Genomic DNA, 17,585 nt, shown 5'->3' with positions numbered 1-17,585 from the left:
TGTAAAGGGGGTGGACGTGTGGGGGGCGGGGGGGTCTTCTTGCAAAGCTCCAAGCGATCTTGTCTGGTCTTCACATGAGGAGGAGACGGGGGTGGAGGAGAGGGGAGATAATCTTTCGCTTTGATGTGTGCACAAGGTCTGGGTGCCTGTGCGTACAGGCGTGTGCATGCTTGTTGTGCGTATGCGTGTGTATGTGTGTGTGTGTGTGTGTCTTTAGTGCGTGGATAGCCACGGGAGAGAGGACACGCTGTTCTATCCATCAAAATACCCGCATTGTGTTTTCACACGGCGGAGCAGCGAGCAGGGCCTGTAGAGCAGAGGACATGCAGGCCCGATCAGCGCCAGGCAGCTGCTGGGGATCAATAAGGGGCTGATGCGGGGGGCTGATGCGGGGGTTCTGCGCGTCCTGAGAGCCGCCGTGGGCTCCGCTGGCTGCCTGGCTGGCTGCTGATAGCGGGGCCTGTCCAGATCTGGCGGGGCTGTGTTTTACTGCTCGGGTATTTCGTTGGGATGCTGTGTTGATGTTCGTGTATTCCTCTAATGTTTTGGAGCGGAGATTGATGTGACTTAAGTGGGAGTGAAGAGGGGGTGGGGGGGATTTATTTAAGCTCCCAGAAAGTTTTAAAAATCAACAGGCTGCACATATTATAACAGCAAACCTTTGGGGTTTTTTTTTTGTCTACCTTAATGCTGGTAAGCTTCCATTGAGACAGAGACTTATTGTCATTAGAGAAAACAAAACATTAGCAAGAGGTACACACTATATATGCACCAAAGGAACACTAAATCTGATCAAAGTGTGTGCAGAGAGACAGCAGTTGCCCTTTTTGAGTAATGTAGGAAGCCATGCAGTGCAAGTGAAGCTGTTATTGATTTGTACATGAAAATATCTTCTTTATTAGGTGCACCTATTCCGTTTCTTGACACCACAACTATCGTTTTTTAGTTCTCACTCGGCAGCATCGATACATACAGTGGTGAAGATAACTTGCTGAAGTTTAAACTGAGCACAGATGAGTTGCTGTGAACATTTTTAAAAAAACAACCACGTTTTAACTGGGTAATCGCAGAAGGTTGTCACTCGGTTGGGCTACAGCAGCAGACGACCACACCGATTACCTCATACATGTTACGGGAAACTGAAGCTGCCTTTTGTCAAGGCTCAAACATTCCTCAAATATCCCTTTAAGCCTGGTCTTCTCAAAATATCAAGCTGAGGACGACAAAAGTACAACTTCGCTAAAGTAATGTGGAAGATACCATTGTCCTGATGTGGCAAGAAATACAGAAAAAGCTGTTTATTATCATCAGCCAACAGTAAATCAGATGTAAACAAAAGCGAGCAAAAGCTACTTTATCTTAATTTATTTAATGTAGTTTGGCTGATTTGGGAATCTCTTTCCAACCAAAAAACAAGAATTATTCCTAAAATTTATAGGCAACCCCCAACCCTCCCCCCACCCAAAAAACCCCCAACTGCTTTCATATTTAAAGAACAAGAGGAAATATCTTTTTTTTACTATTACTAAGTGTTTATTTCTTTCTGTCTCTTACACTTGCACACTCAGCCGCTCACACAGGAGCCCTAATTACAGACACGGTTCTCTGATCTGCTCCACGGTTGTGGTAATTAAAGCAGGACTCTCCTCCTGAGAGCTCGGGCGACAGACAGAGCTGCACGCCGAGGCGCTGGGCGGCGCAGGGCTGAGCTCCCTGGTAGCGCCGTAGGTGAGGCGCGAGGTGTGGTCGTGATCACAAGTGACTGACAATGAGGCGTTCTCGTTGAGCTCGAAGCTGGGCTAACAAAAGATGCCAGAAAGTTTGTGAAAGCGTCTTGGGAACGATGTGCACAAAAGAGCAAACGGTTCACCTGGTTTTCACTTTTACTCCTTCAACGTTCTCACATTTTGTCACGTTGCAATAACAACTGTCAGTTTACTGTATTTATGTATAAATGTGATAGACCAACACAAAAGTAGTGGCTAGTTTGTATCTGAAAAGTGTGGCGGATGTTTCTTGTCAGTATTTTTAAAAACCAGGTTTCACAGCAATAATTATGGCTAATATGTTGTTTTGGGGTGTTTCTTACAAAATAACTCAGATTGTCAGATTGGAGGAAGAGCATCCATGAAAACAAGTCAGAGACAGAAATCCTCAAAATGATTTAGATCTGTAGTTTGACTGAACCATTGCCAGCACATGATGGTGATGTTGATTGTTGTTTTGCTGGATATTTGCAATCGCTGTCCTGCTGGATGGCGTACTGACTGTGCTCCACCCGTCTTTTCGTCGGCAGTTTGTTCAGCCAGTGAATCTGTTCATCTTTATCATGTTGCCTCTTTTTTATAGTTGGTTGTCTGTAGCTACAGACGTGATTTGCAGAGGATTCCATCATTTTCTCCACACCTCATTGTGATTTGCTGCAACTTAGAGTGAAATGTGATGCCAGTAAGTCGCATTTGTCATTAAAGTAAAGTACCGTTCAGTTCAACACACTGTAGCATTTTGCATGTGGGGAAAAGAAAAACTCCTGTCTCATCTTGCCAAAGCACTTCTTTCACGTGTTTGCTTTGTCATCTTATTGCAAACTGCAAAGCAACTTTCAGCAATGGAGGCATTGCTGCCCTAATGATTGCCTTTATATAAAGATTAGTCATCTTGTCCTAAACTGTGGATCTCTGCAGCTCCTCCAGAGGCACCATTTTATTTGGAGGGAGTTTCATAACCTGAACTTGTCTTCAACTTTTTATATCAATATTAAATCACACCCCGTTGACAGTTTAGGACCATTTACTGCTTGGTTGATTTGTGAAAGCAACATGTTGCACTTTTATTTGATGGTGTCAGAGTAAGAGATTTGTACTAAAAATAATTTTAAAATAAACGTGCATCAATTTTCTTTACCTTGATAATTGCTCAATACTCTACTAAAGTACTCTTGTGTAACATAAGGTTAAAAAAAAAAGAAAATAAATTTAAATTTATGGTTGTAACATGGCAAAATGTGGAAAACGTTCAGAAGTGGGAGTACTTTTACATGCCGAATATGGAATAATTATTGATTATTGGTGATTAGAGTTGTCGGACTGTAAAAAAAGCATCAAACGTTTGTATAACTTGCTTTTTCTTCTGCACAGAGAGAAGCCAATGTAAACTCAGCTGCCTCCCAGCTCTGTTCTCATTACACGCCTACTGTTGTCCTGCCGCACCTGCTTTCCCTCAGCTCGTCCCCTCCGTCCTCTCGCATTAGTGTTCAGAGAGAGCCCTGTCTGCACACCGCCGGTCAGGTAAGGCTCCGTTTGTAGAGGCTAATGTGTCATGATCCATGTTCTCGGGAGTACGGAGTCAGCAAAACAACTTGGAGTTGATTTGTTGTTGTTGTTGTTGTTGTTGTTGTGTGATCCTAGAGGCAGGAAAAGCATTCCTGTCTCAGACATTACGAACATAAATGTGGACCTGTTTCCCTTTGAACCCCCGGGGTCCCTCCGCGTTTATTTTGCATGTTCTGTGTTGCGTATCCACAGGTTTCTCTGTCGACATTTGTGTGGCAATGCCACGTTGAAACCTCTATGTGGTGCTGTGGCTCCACAACTAATGTTGTTCAACATTTACAATAGAAAGGCAAATCGATAAAAATCTGTCAAGGGTATGAAAGCAGGGCTCCTGGAAAATTATAGATTCACAGAACAACTTTAAGAGCCATTTGCTTTGAGACAAATAAGGTAGGGCATGACGACAGCTTCCTTTTGAAGGCCTCTCTTTCTTCTTCTTCTTCTCCCTGCAGTTTTCTCCTGTGTTGGTGTCTTCTGATGGATGAATATGTCCACTACTAATAATATCGCCCAGGCCAGGAAACTGGTGGAGCAGCTGAGGATCGAGGCAGGAATTGAACGCATTAAGGTGATAATATTGGTCATCTACTTTGTGTGTGGATCATATATTTCCTCTCTCGTATTCCTATTTTTTTTGTTTGTTTGTTTTATGCGGCACCACTTTAATTGAGGTTCAATGTTAAAGCTTAGTTGTGTTTTTTCACGCTATACTTTTTTTTGTTAATAAAGTATAGATTTCCATGAAATGCTAAGCTTGAGTAAAATCTGCGAATAAGACGAGGGGAAAAAAACTCTCTTTCTTTCTTTTCATTTTTATGCCACCCAGCTGTTCCTCCATTTATAAAATCCATTCATTAAACTAAATAATGACAAAACTGTCAAAATGATAAAGTTTATTTTTGGTTCAAACGATTTATCTGACACCCTAACCAGCAGTCTACATAACTGTTGACCTTTGTTATTACCTTTTTAAAAGTTGGGAGATTACTGATTAAGAACGTTATCCTGAAAAGTAATGATTTAGTAAGTTCTGCCTTCATTACTTCACAGTTAGATTACAGAAGCTACTAGCATTCTAAATGCTGCTGTCGTACATCACTCTAATCCCAGTGACTTTTCACTGGTTTAAATTCAAAATTCCTAAATGGGCACAACCCCTTATATATATTTCTGAATTTCAAAATTACTTTAAAAGTTTTTTCCTTCATTTTTTCAAGATTTAGTCAGAGACTAAAAGGAGAAAGAGTGCTGTAGTTGCCAACCCACCTCTATGGAGGCAGATCCCACTTCATACTAAATATTCTCCTTTCTCTCCTCTGTTTAGGTCTCAGATTAAATCTTTCCCAAATTATTGGTTTTGCTTCTTGTGATCTGATTTTTATGTTGCTTGTTTTGTTGTTGTTTTTTTTGGTGATTGCTTTTCTTACTGGTTGAAGCTTGATTTTATTTTTCAAGTGTTTCTCTTTTAATTCCTAAAGATAATTGTGGTTAAATATGTAATTATGTGGTGTCATCAGAGGAATGCACTTCTTTTTAGAAAGTTAAATATTATCTTGATAAATACATGATTTAAACAAAATAACAAACCAGATAGAAACAAAATATCACGACAGGCTCTAGAGGTGATAAAACGAGTCTTGAAGCTTTAATTTTGTTCATCATTTGTATTTCTTCTTTCCCTCACTCTAGTCGTTTTTCTGTCCTCTCCCTCTGTTTTTTTCTGAACCCCTCTTCCTGTCCGTCCCCCCAGGTGTCTAAAGCGGCGGCGGACCTGATGAGTTACTGTGAGCAGCACGCTCGAAGCGACCCCCTGCTGGTTGGCGTGCCCACCTCTGAAAACCCTTTCAAGGACAAAAAGCCTTGCATCATCCTATAGCTTCACACGTGCTTTTTTTTGCCCTCACACACGCACGCACACACACACACACGCATACGCACACACACACACACACGCATACGCACACACACACACACACGCATACGCACACACACACACACAAGGCTCACACATAAAAGTTGACTTTTGCAATCAAAATAGGTCCCCACCCATCCTCAGACGCCAAGAAACCCCAGCTGGCGTTTGGGGGTTACACACACAGTCGCTCCAAATTTAGCCACTCAGAAACAGTGCCACAATCCAGAACCACCACTAGGGGGCAGGTATCTTGTCCTCAGAGCTTCTGAGATGAGTTAAGCATAGAGTATGGTCCAAGGTGCTTCGGTATTATTCCCATATGCTGGTGAATTAACAACCGCTTAACTTGAAAAGGGATTTCTGACATTTAGCAATTGGTAGGAAGCCCGTTTCTTTTCCGAGGCGTTGGATAAATGATGGGCAGCTGCTGCACAGGCAGGCAGTGGGAAGAAGCATGTGGGCAACACAAATAAGTGGTGGGCGCAAGGCCAACTGTGCCAAACACGACCCAGTGTCGCATCAAAAAGCTCAATAAACGCTTAATTTTCTGCGGGAACTTTAAGATAAAAAAAAAAGAAAAGAAGACAATCCGAGAGCGTTGTCTTTAGCTAGAGTCTTTGCTTTGGTCAGACCACAGCATGTTCCCTCTCGAATCCATATCAACAGACCTCTTCTCCTCCTGCGGCCTCTCTGCGGCTGCCTCCAGCCTTTTTTTGGCCAAGCCTCCAGCTGTGCCAACCTGTACAAAAAAAAAAAAACCCTGTCTCTAAATGCTGATCCGCTGTCGCTGGTTCCGCTGCGGCTCGAGACAGCTGCTGCCGTTGGTTCAGAGTCGATGTCTTAGCCGACCTCAGATCTGGACCAACTAGAGGAACTCAGCGAACAGCTCAACAAAGAACTCAAGCTATTAACCGTGAACGTTTACTGCTTTTTTTGTTTTGTTTTTTTTCTTAAGAGATACTTGTTTGTGAACTCAATGTATGTTTAGGTATTTTGTTGAAGCATTGCTTAACATTTAAGACAATACTGTACTATTTTTTGTTGTTGTTGTTGTTTTACCTTAACGGAAAGGAGGCGTTACCAATGGCCGACCTGGTTTGGATCAGGGGTCTCACCTCATAAGGTCGTAGAGTCTCTACTGTACATCAAACCTTCGTGTGCTTTACTTTAAGTGGGAGCGAGGCCACAGACTGTCCACTTTGGAGAATCCATCTTCTACAACGGAGAAAGTTTAAACTTCAACATTTTCTGTGTGTTCAGCTCATATTTGTTGTTACATGTAAAGATACATGTAGGGAGTATTTTAGAAAGATGGAGATGTACGTTGATTGAATAATCTGATGCCTGCAGTGACTTCAAATCCGGTCTAAACAGTAGGATAAATTCATTTAACGTGAGTTCACCACAATCCAGAGACCAGCTCTTGGATTCCCCCTTTCTGTGTCCTCTGCTCCTCCACCACGCTCCTCCAATCTAACAAAACCAAACTTGATTGTAAAACCTGAAAACGAAGAGGGAAGAGAATGGCATTAAGAGAAACAAACTAAGTGTAAAAACTTTCTTTCAGACGTGCAGAAGTGATAAGTTGAAGAGTTGCTGTCTTGGCTTTTTTACTTTTTATGTTACCTTCTTTCTATGGAGTCCATGAAAGCCGATCAGTTGAGTATTATTACCCTGTACAGTGTTTGTAAGATACAGAATTTAAACACAGAACTACCCCCGTCTGTGGATGTTGGAATTTTTAACACTGCTTCCCTCTCGTCCGTCAGCGATCATGTCTGTCTTCTCATTTTTCCTTCAGTTTTTGAAGGCTTGCGTTAGCGGAGGTTGGTTTTAGCTATAGCTAAAAACGCAGCAGTCAGGATTTTAACAAAAAAAAAAATGTTGCGAGGTTAAAGATGGAGTCTGTAAGAGGGATTAATCAACATCAGACCTCATTGCAGTGGCCAAAAAAACCAACCTCCTGAGCCTTCCTTTAATATCAACGCTGCCATTTTTGTTTTGTCTTAAGTGGCGCATTTTTGGGGCAACAAGCAACACAAATGTCGTACATCTATAATTTCAGAGGAGTGATACTAAACCGGACTTGAAGCAAATTTAAGCAAAGCTTTTCAAAAACAGTGGTTTGATTTGCACGGCATTATGATTTTAGTCGAGAGTAGGACGCAGTTACAGAGCATGATTGACTTAATTGTTGCTCCTCTTTTGTGGTTCCCATGTGACCCAGTTGTGACGCTGACTTTTGAAGGTTATGAGAGGTTCTTCTGGTCCATGCTTCCTCATGGTCTTGTATTTTTTTACATCAGTGTTGCACAGATCAGCATTTAAAACAGACCATGCTGAAAGGAGCCAGATTGTGTCGGATTATGTTTGTGTATTTGTGTGTTTTTGAACGCTAAAATCACCAGTTAGCCTAATTTTACATCTTTTTGTAAAAGACCTTGCTTATTCTGCCTTTGGATTTTATTCAGAACAAAGAGAGCAGGCAGTTTCAAAAGGATAAGACTGCAGGTTGGGGGTGTGTGGCATATAGCATGCATATGTGTGTGGGGGAAAGGATGTGGTCTGGTGGTGTCTAATTTAGCGGAGACGGAGTTGGGAAAAGACTTGTACTTGTTTGCATTTGTAGGAAAATTTCAAAGAATATTAGAGCACAGTGCCTCTTGTCCTGTCGTAAAACATGGCAGTGTTACAACCCTGTGGTCCTGCAGTTCTAGGTCAGGGTTAGTCTGGCCAGCGGAAAGGTCATGTAGCTTTAGCTAGCACATGTGATATTTTGGTGCTTCCGCTTTGTTACATTTTCAAGGTTTTCATCTAGAAACACTTTGACTCTTCAGTATCCTAATTTATTACAGGTTCCAATAGGGTTGCAATGTTTTTGCTATCCAATCAGAAGCAAAATACACTGAGAATAGTCTTGTAAAATATACACAATTTGACATATCATAATCCTATTCTCTGTAAAACAGCGAGAAATCATTTTTTAAAAATGTTCTCATTGTTTTCAACAATATGTTTGCTACTTTAAACTGGTTCAAGCAGTCTTTTGTCCTCTTTCTGCTGCAGTCATTCACAATTACATGGCCAATCGAAACCATCAACTGCGTGAAAAGGCAAAAATGTTGCTTTACACTTCGCACCTGGCATGCTTAACAAAGATAAGAGTGCTTAAGTGCTGTTGAATCTGTTTTATTGCCATCTGGTGATCTGAAAATAGCATTGCAGGTAGCAGTCAATAAACGTAAATGAAGTAAGGTACAACCCAATTTTGTCCTTTATTCTGGATGTCCCAGTAAATTTGGCAATGCTAGCTGCCCCGCAAATAATTACATTGTTTGTAGTAGTTAGCATAGCAATTGTTGTCAAATCCCCCTTGTTTTCCAGATTAACTCCCAGACAAATCAAACAGAATTAGGATGTTTGACATCCACTTATTTTTTAAGGTGTGCTTACTTTAGCTGGAGAGAGGAGGAAAAAAATGCCGCAAGTTAAAATTGTTGTGAAATTCACATACCTAGCATATTCCACCGGTCAAATTAGCTTGTCTTCAACTAATTTGAAACATCATCAGTCAATGAAGTCCAAAAGGACATATCAACAAAGAATAAACCAATAATTTCAGAATATTTTTTATAAAATATAAGTTTGAGGCTAATGTTGACAGTTTGTCTCTTAGCTTAAAAAGTGGAAACTGCTGTAACAAAATGCACCATTCAGTATTTCTGTTGCTCATTATTTAAATAAAGTGTTTTACTTGGCTTCAACTTTTCTGTTCAAGAAAATGTATAAGCTTTAGAAAGCTTGTGGGCTGCTTTTTCTATTGCAAGTTTACCGTTTTTGATTTGTTTTTGGTCTGAAAGCTATCTTCAACCTATGCGTTACTAAAAGGTTTTTTGAAACCTTTTAATATGACAAGCAGAAAGGACATAGCTGTAGTAAAATAAACATAGTGTACTCTATTTGGACAGAAAATGAATCTGATTATAAAAATGTCCAATTATTAATTAAAAATCATTTTTAATTCAGCAGTGTTAATGCTTAAAAGAACGATTACACTGTAATGCTAAACAAATTGTGATATTTTACTATACATATATACCTAATAATAACAGATGTGTGATTGTTTTTTTGTTTGTTTTTTTAAATACATGGATGTGGGGAAGGAGGATAAAACTTGGGTCTATTAAAGAATAAAATGAGCATGCATATCATACCACTACGCACACTGTTGCCCTAAAAATGTCTGACAAATTTTATTTTTTTACATTCTTATTATATTTTTTCTCAATCATTCCATCTCTTCCTGGGCTACAATCAAAGACGGCCGGCCTGAATTGCTGATTTTGCCGACAGTTTGTCTGATTGATTAGTTGTTAGTTTGCCTTATAGTGGCGTATATTGTGTTAATGCTGGTTGTGGAGTTATCAGATCAACAGAACGAACAGTCCTAAAGCGGAGCATGTGGCTCACGTTGCCAATTCAAAAAGTGAGCTCAACAAAAAATTCATTTTCGGCCCCAGTGAGGCGAGTCTGAGGCTCTTCGCTGGTGGACTGTCATATCAAGCATCACTCAGTTGGCTTGGAGTCCCATCTGAGACTCATCTTTGTGTTCTGATCTCCTGTGTATGCATACAGTATATGTATCCTTTTTGCCTTGATTGATTCTGGAAAAAAAAAAAATCTATTTTTTGTAACTGTTCTCTGATGTGCCATAACTCATGTTTTCTTGCACACTGTTAATATTTTGTGGATATTGCTGTTAAAAAAAAAACTATTGAGAAGTAGATAACATTAATAAAAAGATGATATAACACAACCTGTCACTGGACTCCATTGTGTTGACAGCTGCTGAAAGTTCCCATTTCACCTATTGAATCCAGCCCATCATGTTTTGTTTTCTTGTTTTATTCTGTCAGCAAAGCTTTTTTTTGTTTGTTTTGTTTTTATTTCCTACAGACTGCGTTGATTTATAAAGCACATGCACACACATGCTCACTAGTTTAATAAGTACATGGTGTGCAGAGCAGAGATGGAATCACAATGTACCAAGCATAAATAGCAAGTCTCTCAGCTAGACCTTTGCATCGTGTTCTTAGTCCTCCTTTAATCTCTAGAAGCCCTCGCTCCACAGTCACAGCTTTACTCAAAATTTCAAACAATTCTTCTCCTGTGGGCCACGAGATTTGGGCTGTGGGGTGAATCATAGCCTGTTAAAAGTCCGCCGCCGCCCGTTATGCCTCTGAGCAGCAGAGTGTAAACAAACGTGTGGTCCATGTGCCTGGGTGTTCCCCTTCTGGCCGAGTGGTGGACAGACATGTGACAGCACAGAAAGAAGCAGAGTAAAGCAGAGGGCACACAATGGAGATACAGTTTACCACGCAAATGTGCACGCAGCCTTGAATTGCAAGAAGTTAAAAGTATGTAACAAAACAAGGACAATCAGAGAAACGAAGGTTTGACAGGGAGGCTTTTATCTTCTCCAAACTTCCTGTAGGGACAGTCAGTCTGCATCAGCTGGCTTTGCCTGTTTCTTTCAGCGTAGTTTCAGGCTCCACCCTGGTGTTATTCCGGTTGACTTACGTTCACTACAAAAGTAATAGTCAACAAAGACTTTGACCTAGCAGCGCATGCATTTTTCCATGACTTCGGTGCCACCGTAAACAGCTGTTGTGTAACTCGGCAGCTTTCATGATGCACGCTTGACTTTTCTTAAGCATTTTTAGTAGGAGTCTTCTCACCCTACGATGGACTGGCAACTTGTCCATCGTGTGGCCCACCTATCGCCCAATGACTGCTGGATGGATGGATGGACGGATGGATGGAAGGAAATCTTCAACGAATCCAATAATTTATTGACTTATTGCACAAAAGAATAGACCAAGAACAAAGGGTACAAACAATAAATTAAACTTTTCATACTGTTATAAAATAGGCAACATTTGTAAAGGCACATTACATTATGGTCCTGATCAGATCATTCTGTATCCCCCTGAGGTTTGAATTCAGAACAAAGAAAAAAATCATCATCAGGTCCTGAGACCTTTTATTGTTTGTTTGCTTGTTATTGTTTTTTTTCTTTTTTTGCTGTTTCTTTGTTCTGCAAAGCCAGCCAGATCCTTCTAACAGAGCAGTTTCAGTTTCCATAGCGATCACTCCTCCACAGGTTCAGCTGCTCTCTGCAAAAACGCACCGACAGCACACCCAGGCGTTTCTAAAGAAAGACATTGTGCGTGCATACCATGTTTTCACGCACACCCTTTCTACGCAGAGACTCTCCCAACTCTGAACACTTAGGAATGTTGGCTATACAGTAGTTTCACTATTACAACATTTCAGTCCAGATAGCAAACATAAAAATCTTCCAGGTATGAACTGGGTGTGGACAAGACACAGTCTGCTGCAACCCTCAGTGATTAATTTAAAAAAAACGGTCCTTGAACATTGTGAGAGCTAAAACAGAAGCCCAAAATAGGTGCATAAGATTGTTTTCCTGATGGAGAAGAAACTATCAGTCAATCTAGTTTTCTTTCTTCACGTCTTGCAGAAATGTCCAACTGTTTTACAGCAACTTCCTGAATGTTTTCGGCTCGTCCTGCCTTCAGTCTGGGTCCTAGGATTGAGTCCACTCAAGACTATAGCAGCTTGACCATCGAGTTCCTTCATTTCTTTTGCATTTCTACCCAAAAACTCCAGAGTGTCTAGGAATATTCCCTTCAGCGTTCCTGCAGAACCAGCTCAGGAACCCACTGGTCTAGGCGTCGACTCTCTTGGCAGTAAGTCCCAACTTCCTGTAGCCTGCAGTGGTCTACCTGAAGATTCTGCAAGGAAAATAAAAGAAAATAAATGATTAGCACGATCATGTATTAAGGAGAATTCGATATGAAGATGGCAAGACATATTTACAGTGGAGCGAAAAGCATCAGGCTTTCAGTTCATAAATAGTTTCTGTTTAGGGAATGGACTGCCATGAGATTCTCAAGGTACAGCTGAACTATACCTTGAGAATTACCACAAGGTTCTATGCAAATCAAATGTGTAGGAACTTTCTTTTCGGTGCATAGCAACAAGTGGGGGAGGGGTAGTGCTGCTCCTTTCTGGATTTTAACATATAGAATGCACCTTGATACCCATAACCAGGAAGTCGCTCGTCGTAGCAAACCCACCGTGACCAGCATGCAGTGGAGGTCTCCGCTCTCCTCCTGGTTTCGGTTGGCGTCCACTCCGCCCAGAAGCTGCCACAACCTCTGAACCCCAGAGACCCGCAGGATGTTGATGCCGCTGTCGCAGCAGAAGGACTGCAGCAGCGTGAAGTGGATCTGCAGCGCCACGTCCTCCTCATCGTCGGCCGCCAGAACGCACAGGACCACGCTGTCCGGATCTCTGGGGGAACCGAGGGAAACATTAGAGAGGGAGGAAGAACAACAAACACCTTGTAAGCCGCACGTTTGCAGCTGTCAGACTGGGGCAATGTTGGTGTCTGGAAAGCGAGCAGAGCAAATACAGCCGAGAAACACGATAATGCCCCGACTTAAGCCATAATTAATGGTTTCTACTCACGCATTAAGGAGCTTTGCTGATTCATAGATGCCAACAGTGAGGCAGTGCTGTTTCTGGGCAGTTACAAGCAACTCCTCCAGTGCCAGGCTTGCAGACTGCATCCTGAGGATTGGGACAGAACAATTACTCATTAGAACACAGAAAGAGACAAAAAGAACTTCAAAAATTGTCCCGTAAAAATGCTGAGAGGCTATGACAGAAGTAAAACAAATGCATTAGCCAGGCAATTAATGCAGCAAGGATCTATGCATTAAAAGAAATAGCATTTTTACTTTACTGTAAAGTATTTGTGCAGCATGCATGCATAAAATAAACCCAATCACTCCTTATTGTGGAGTATTAACATTGTCCATTGCGGTACTGAGGTGCTTTTGGTTTCATTTCTATAGAATCTGCAGCCCTGGCGAACAGCATAAGAAATATCTACAGAGTCAAAGGACGTAAGACATTCCTGTCCAGAACAGGACGTCCCTGCAAACATAACGTACAGATCGTTTCCAAACATTGCAAATAAAATCTGACCTGTTCTCTACGGAGGCGAAACTTTCCTCGGGAATCATGTTTGCAAATCAGAAAATAACCCCAGCTTGGTGAAAGTGTTAATAGTCCAAGTAGTTTGAGAGAGTAAGATCTCTGCGGGAGGGCTCGCAACGCAGCGTTTGTGGTGGTTGGCAAGGTTGCACAACGCGTCTTATACTCTGGATCAGAGGAGGGCGGCACCGAAACTCTTCGGCTTCTCCCATTGGCAGAAGCCGAAGCGACGTCTCACGGAGACGCCTGGGTTTTATTTTTTGTTGTTAAACCTGCGGGTGGTTGTAAAGAACTTTGAAGGAGAAAAGAAAAAAGACTGCTGTGTTATTCTGACGTTGTCTCGAGTCGACGTTACGCACGAGAAAACATGTGATCACGAAGACGTCTGTAAAAAGAATAGAAGTAAACAATCGAGAGCAATTGTGCAACATAAAGCCCCCTCACATTTTCCATAACAAAGATGTTCCGAAACATTTCATGTGAAATTATGACTGACACCTACTGGCTGAGCAAAGTAAGCAACTCTCTGCCGATTTCTAATCACAGTAACCATAGTGAACATGCGTGTATTTTTCACAAAATAAAATTAAATGCAAGTTAAAAATTAAAATTAAATTACTGCAAAAATGTGTACTTAGAACAAAGTCTAAATAGGAGGGGGTTAGGGTTGGGTGTGCGTGGATTATTTATTCTGTGACAGCATGTAGAGCAAAGCTTCTGGATGACGCGCTCCAGTGGAATGTGTTTTATTGGACTTTGTAATTGTGCGTAAAGAAATTGACACTGGTTCAGCTCGTGTCCTTTACAGTTTATTTATATGGCAGCAACATAAAATGACACCTCAAGGTGCTTTGCTAGACAAATACATCTAATCCAGTCTAGGTCCAGAAATAAGGAACCATAGGATTCAGTAGATATGAGTTTTCAAAGCCAGTCCACACCACATTGTATTGACTTTTCAGCAATCCCTCCTCACCCCAAGCACAGCTGTCAATCAGAAACCTCCTGATAGGTAACAGCATTACGCAATCCACACTTTTCCACAGTACAGTAACATGTGTAACTGTGTAGCTCAAACAATCTTAGGCTCGTCACTTTGTGACACAACTCGGCGGGGATCGATGGATCTGTAGAGCTCCGGTCCATTGCTTCCATCCTGATCATCTGTGATCTGGTTTTCAAAGTAACTGTCTGCATAGTTGAGCATTTGCTCCAAGACCATAAACAGCAGTATGTCGGTGTTCTGATCCAGTTCCAGCTCCTCGCTGTAGTTCTTCACCGGCAGCACATAGGACAAAGGGATGCCCAAGGAATCACTCAACTGGCGGGCCTGAAACGACATTTATAGATCTCCTTCATATTACAAGATGTTTTCCTGAAATAAGGTAATATCGGCTTAAAATGTCACCTTCTTCTGGACGTAAACACTGCGATAGACATTTTTCAAGTCCTTTGCCACTAGTGGACAGGCTTCATCCACTTTGGTCATCAGCAAAATCTGAGGGATTCCTGGCAGGAAACAAGATTAAGAGAGCATTGTGACGATCGCTAGGGTATACTTTTTATGCTTTTGTAGATTGACTACAAGAAATCAGAGCTTCATCCTGGAAATGCTGGAGGAAATTTGTGTAAGCAAACGCATCCCGTTAGTGACACCTAATGCATGATATGGTGCCGTACAAAATAATTAATCCTCCTTGAACTTTTCCCCATTTTCTCAAGATAGAATGAAGAAGATCAACACAAATTATTATGTAGTGGAAGGTCAGGACTGAACGGTTTTTAATTTTGTTGCAAATAACAATCTGAAACTCACAATCCTGGAAGAAAAGTAAAGACTTGAGACATTGGCTGAGGGTCACTTTCCATCTTGAGCCTGGACATATGCCCAGAGTTAAAGTAGGATGGGTTAGATCCAGCATGTTGATGTTTTAAAATGGCCCAGTCACAGTCCTGACCTATATCCAACTGATTGAAAGTGACTTTCCATTCAATCCAAGTGAGTCTGAGTTAATTTGCATTTTGCACTTCATGGATATGCAATAGTTTGTGTTGGTCCAACACATAAAATCCTGATAAAATACTTGGGGTTCTAACGTGACAAAGTGGAGGTACGACAACATTTTTAAAGCACCATGTAACTATAGCAACATAAGGTGAATACTTTGAAACGCTCTTCAGCATAACATTTTCCCACTAACCAAGTTGGTTGGCCCTCTTCCGAATGACAGTGAGCTTGTCCAGCATTTTCTGGCTGAGAAGTGACACCTTGCAGGTGTCGATGACGTACGCCACGCAGTGGATCGTGTCGTTCAGAGTTACGTGTTTCTGATAGCCTGGAGAATCTTCTAGGATTGACGAACAGCTGCTAAACTGAAGAGAGCAAACAAATGATTTGCTATGAATAATTCATTACTCCACATCTAAATGGCTGACATAACGTGACGCTAAAGTATGCGCGTGCTTGAAGAACCTGGTAGCGGTCCTTCATGTGCCCCTTGAAGATGCTGACTATGTCGTCAACGTTCAAGCCGGAGTCAGCGTTTTCCTCCAGCCCCATTGTGTCACAGAGGATCAGAGGAAGAGTCCCACCACGTCTTCCTGCCTTAATGGTGTAGGCGCGATACTGCAGGAGATATAAGAAATATATAAATTGGTGGTCAGTTAAAAATAAGTCAAATCTAATCATGTCACCACCATCAGCTGTAAGTTACAGGAAGTGTAACAGATCTGTGTTTCCCAGTGAATCCTGCACATTTCTTCGTTTGAATCTGATCAGAAAATCTAGCAGTGAATGTTTTGCTGGTACCTGAGTGGTCACGCTCGCCCCTGCTGTGCCAGTGATGGCTTGGCATGTCATGTTGCCCCGAAATGCGGAGTTGATGGAGTTAAAAAAGCTCGACTTGCCGGCCCCAACAGGGCCCACCAGCAGCACGCGGGCTTGATTGACGGCTTTGATTTCAGGCAGATAGTTCTGGATACTTGTCATCAGTTGTTGCTTTCTTCTGCAAAAGAAGCAACATAAAAAAAAAATTTAAAAAAGAGAACCAAATAGTCAAGATCATGATCACTATAGATTTAAAATAGCAAAAACACTCTGCACGTTTCTCAGTCAGTTATTATATTTACCACATCAAGGTCTGTTTTCTAACAAATTCACGAAATAAAAAGAAGCACCAATATTTACAAATCAGTCTTTTCTTTTCCAGAAGTGCTTAAAAACGCTCTACCTAAAAATGCTGTTGCAAAAATTATGGTGAGAAAACTTCTCGGCACAATTCAGCATGGATTTGAAAATGTAACTTTTACATATTTTACAAATTTTCTTTTAAGAGTTTCTACATAAAGACATGTTGTCTTTGGTTACGTACTCAGACGACCACTGGATGTTTCTCCAAGGCTTCTCCAGGAGATCTCCTAGACCTGGTGTAATAAAAAAATATACATATTTAAACCGGTGTTTATTCTTTAGACTAGATTACATGCACATGTGTAATCTAGTCTAATTGTCGATCTCAGATGAGTCAGTCATCGGAGATCCATTGTATTTTCATTAAAGAAAGTTCTTTCACAAACCTTCAACCCGATACACCTCTAACTCTGTCAGTGCCAAGTCATTCCCATGCAACTCTGCTTCCTGGAAGTTGAAGCAGTCGCCTGGATTGGATTGCACTGCAGGCTTGTCCTCGTGCAAGAAAACCAAGGCACCAAAGTTTGGACCGGGGCCTCCATCTGTGAAGGCATGCTTCCCACTGATACTCCCCACTCTGAGTGGCTTGTTTCTCTCAGCACTGATGCTGTAAAGGAAAGCCTCCCTGTCACTGACGGCCTGTCCACTCTGGGCGTAGTCCTTGGACGTGTAAGCCCCAAAGACAAACCCTGCAGCGTTGAAGGCCACAATGACTGTGGGCCCCTGCCGGTCACAGCGGCCATGGAAGGCGGCTGCAGTGAAGCCGTGGATGCTGGCCTTGTACAAGAGGTGGAGTCGGGCGTGGCTGAAGAGAGACAGCAGATCATTCTCCTGACGTTTGGACAGACTGGATGTGACTGCAGACATGATGGAGGACAGGCTGGACAAAGAGTGAGAGAAGAGCGAGCTGCGGTCAAGTGTTACTCAAAGAGATTTACAACTTTGCATGTAAAGAAGTTGACAGATAAACAACAAATATAGTTTCTTACAGAAGCGTCTGTCTGTCTGTCTGTCTGTCTGTCTGTCTGTCTGTCTGTCTGTCTGTCTGTCTGTCTGTCTG

General features: G+C 41.8%; 3 protein-coding genes across 6 annotated transcripts in view; 1 reads left to right on the top strand and 2 right to left on the bottom strand.

Moving 5' to 3' along the window:
- Positions 1-37: 37 nt before the first annotated feature.
- Positions 38-10,067, top strand: gng7 (guanine nucleotide binding protein (G protein), gamma 7). Of its 4 annotated transcripts, none has more exons than XM_008399260.2 (4): positions 38-136; positions 3,138-3,287; positions 3,785-3,900; positions 5,083-10,067. In XM_008399260.2, exons 3-4 carry the CDS (start codon positions 3,814-3,816, stop codon positions 5,206-5,208), a joined length of 213 nt encoding a protein of 70 aa, XP_008397482.1. In that variant the 5' UTR covers positions 38-136; positions 3,138-3,287; positions 3,785-3,813; the 3' UTR covers positions 5,209-10,067. The 4 variants fall into 4 exon arrangements, with proteins under 4 accessions (XP_008397482.1, XP_008397483.1, XP_008397481.1 ...); XM_008399261.2 differs by lacking the exon at positions 38-136 and adding an exon at positions 159-1,728; XM_008399259.2 differs by lacking the exon at positions 38-136 and adding an exon at positions 159-2,448.
- Positions 10,068-11,078: 1,011 nt separating this feature from the next.
- On the bottom strand, positions 11,079-13,480 carry LOC103458442 (growth arrest and DNA damage-inducible protein GADD45 beta-like). The gene is made up of 4 exons (XM_008399262.2): positions 13,327-13,480; positions 12,805-12,906; positions 12,411-12,627; positions 11,079-12,065 (listed from the first exon to the last, which is right to left on the bottom strand). Exons 1-4 carry the CDS (start codon positions 13,362-13,364, stop codon positions 11,961-11,963), a joined length of 462 nt encoding a protein of 153 aa, XP_008397484.1. The 5' UTR covers positions 13,365-13,480; the 3' UTR covers positions 11,079-11,960.
- A 651-nt stretch (positions 13,481-14,131) lies between these two features.
- Positions 14,132-17,585, bottom strand: part of LOC103458443 (interferon-induced protein 44-like) — a 4,292-nt gene continuing 838 nt past the window's right edge. Inside the window, exons 2-8 of the mRNA XM_008399263.2 lie at positions 16,912-17,405; positions 16,707-16,758; positions 16,145-16,340; positions 15,809-15,961; positions 15,537-15,708; positions 14,744-14,844; positions 14,132-14,665 (exon numbers count right to left, since the gene is read on the bottom strand). Coding sequence (XP_008397485.1) covers positions 14,408-14,665; positions 14,744-14,844; positions 15,537-15,708; positions 15,809-15,961; positions 16,145-16,340; positions 16,707-16,758; positions 16,912-17,392 — 1,413 coding nt within the window. The 5' untranslated portion in view covers positions 17,393-17,405 and the 3' untranslated portion in view covers positions 14,132-14,407. The remainder of the gene's footprint in view (positions 14,666-14,743; positions 14,845-15,536; positions 15,709-15,808; positions 15,962-16,144; positions 16,341-16,706; positions 16,759-16,911; positions 17,406-17,585) is intronic.

The sequence above is a fragment of the Poecilia reticulata genome, linkage group LG22, assembly GCF_000633615.1.
Source record: "Poecilia reticulata strain Guanapo linkage group LG22, Guppy_female_1.0+MT, whole genome shotgun sequence".
NCBI classification, from domain to species: Eukaryota; Metazoa; Chordata; class Actinopteri; order Cyprinodontiformes; family Poeciliidae; genus Poecilia; species Poecilia reticulata.
This window is presented reverse-complemented; position numbering and strand designations above follow the sequence as displayed.